The sequence below is a fragment of the Nestor notabilis genome, unplaced genomic scaffold, assembly GCF_000696875.1.
Source record: "Nestor notabilis isolate BGI_N333 unplaced genomic scaffold, ASM69687v1 scaffold3121, whole genome shotgun sequence".
NCBI classification, from domain to species: domain Eukaryota; kingdom Metazoa; phylum Chordata; class Aves; order Psittaciformes; family Psittacidae; genus Nestor; species Nestor notabilis.
This window is the reverse complement of record NW_009913244.1, coordinates 98,376-98,596: the sequence shown is the minus strand read 5'-3', so window position 1 is coordinate 98,596 and position 221 is coordinate 98,376. Positions and strand designations below refer to the sequence as shown.

Sequence of the window (221 nt, the reverse complement as noted above, 5' to 3'; positions counted from 1 at the left end):
CGGGTCTGCCTGAGGGGCCCTCCCGCTTCGCCGCCATGGGGAAGTCGGATTTCCTCAGCCCCAAGGCTATCGCCAACCGCATCAAGTCCAAGGGGCTGCAGAAGCTGCGCTGGTACTGCCAGATGTGCCAGAAGCAGTGCCGCGATGAGGTGAGCCCGCTCCGGTGGTGGTTGGGCCTGTGGCGGGGGGGAGCGGCGGGGGCCGCGCCCTCGCGGGGGGGG

The 221-nt window shown here is 71.0% G+C and overlaps 1 protein-coding gene across 1 annotated transcript in view; it reads left to right on the top strand.

The window, feature by feature from the left end:
* Nucleotides 1–35: 35 nt before the first annotated feature.
* Nucleotides 36–221, top strand: part of KIN (Kin17 DNA and RNA binding protein) — a 17,372-nt gene continuing 17,186 nt past the window's right edge. The window contains exon 1 of the mRNA XM_010023103.1: nucleotides 36–149. Coding sequence (XP_010021405.1) covers nucleotides 36–149 — 114 coding nt within the window. The remainder of the gene's footprint in view (nucleotides 150–221) is intronic.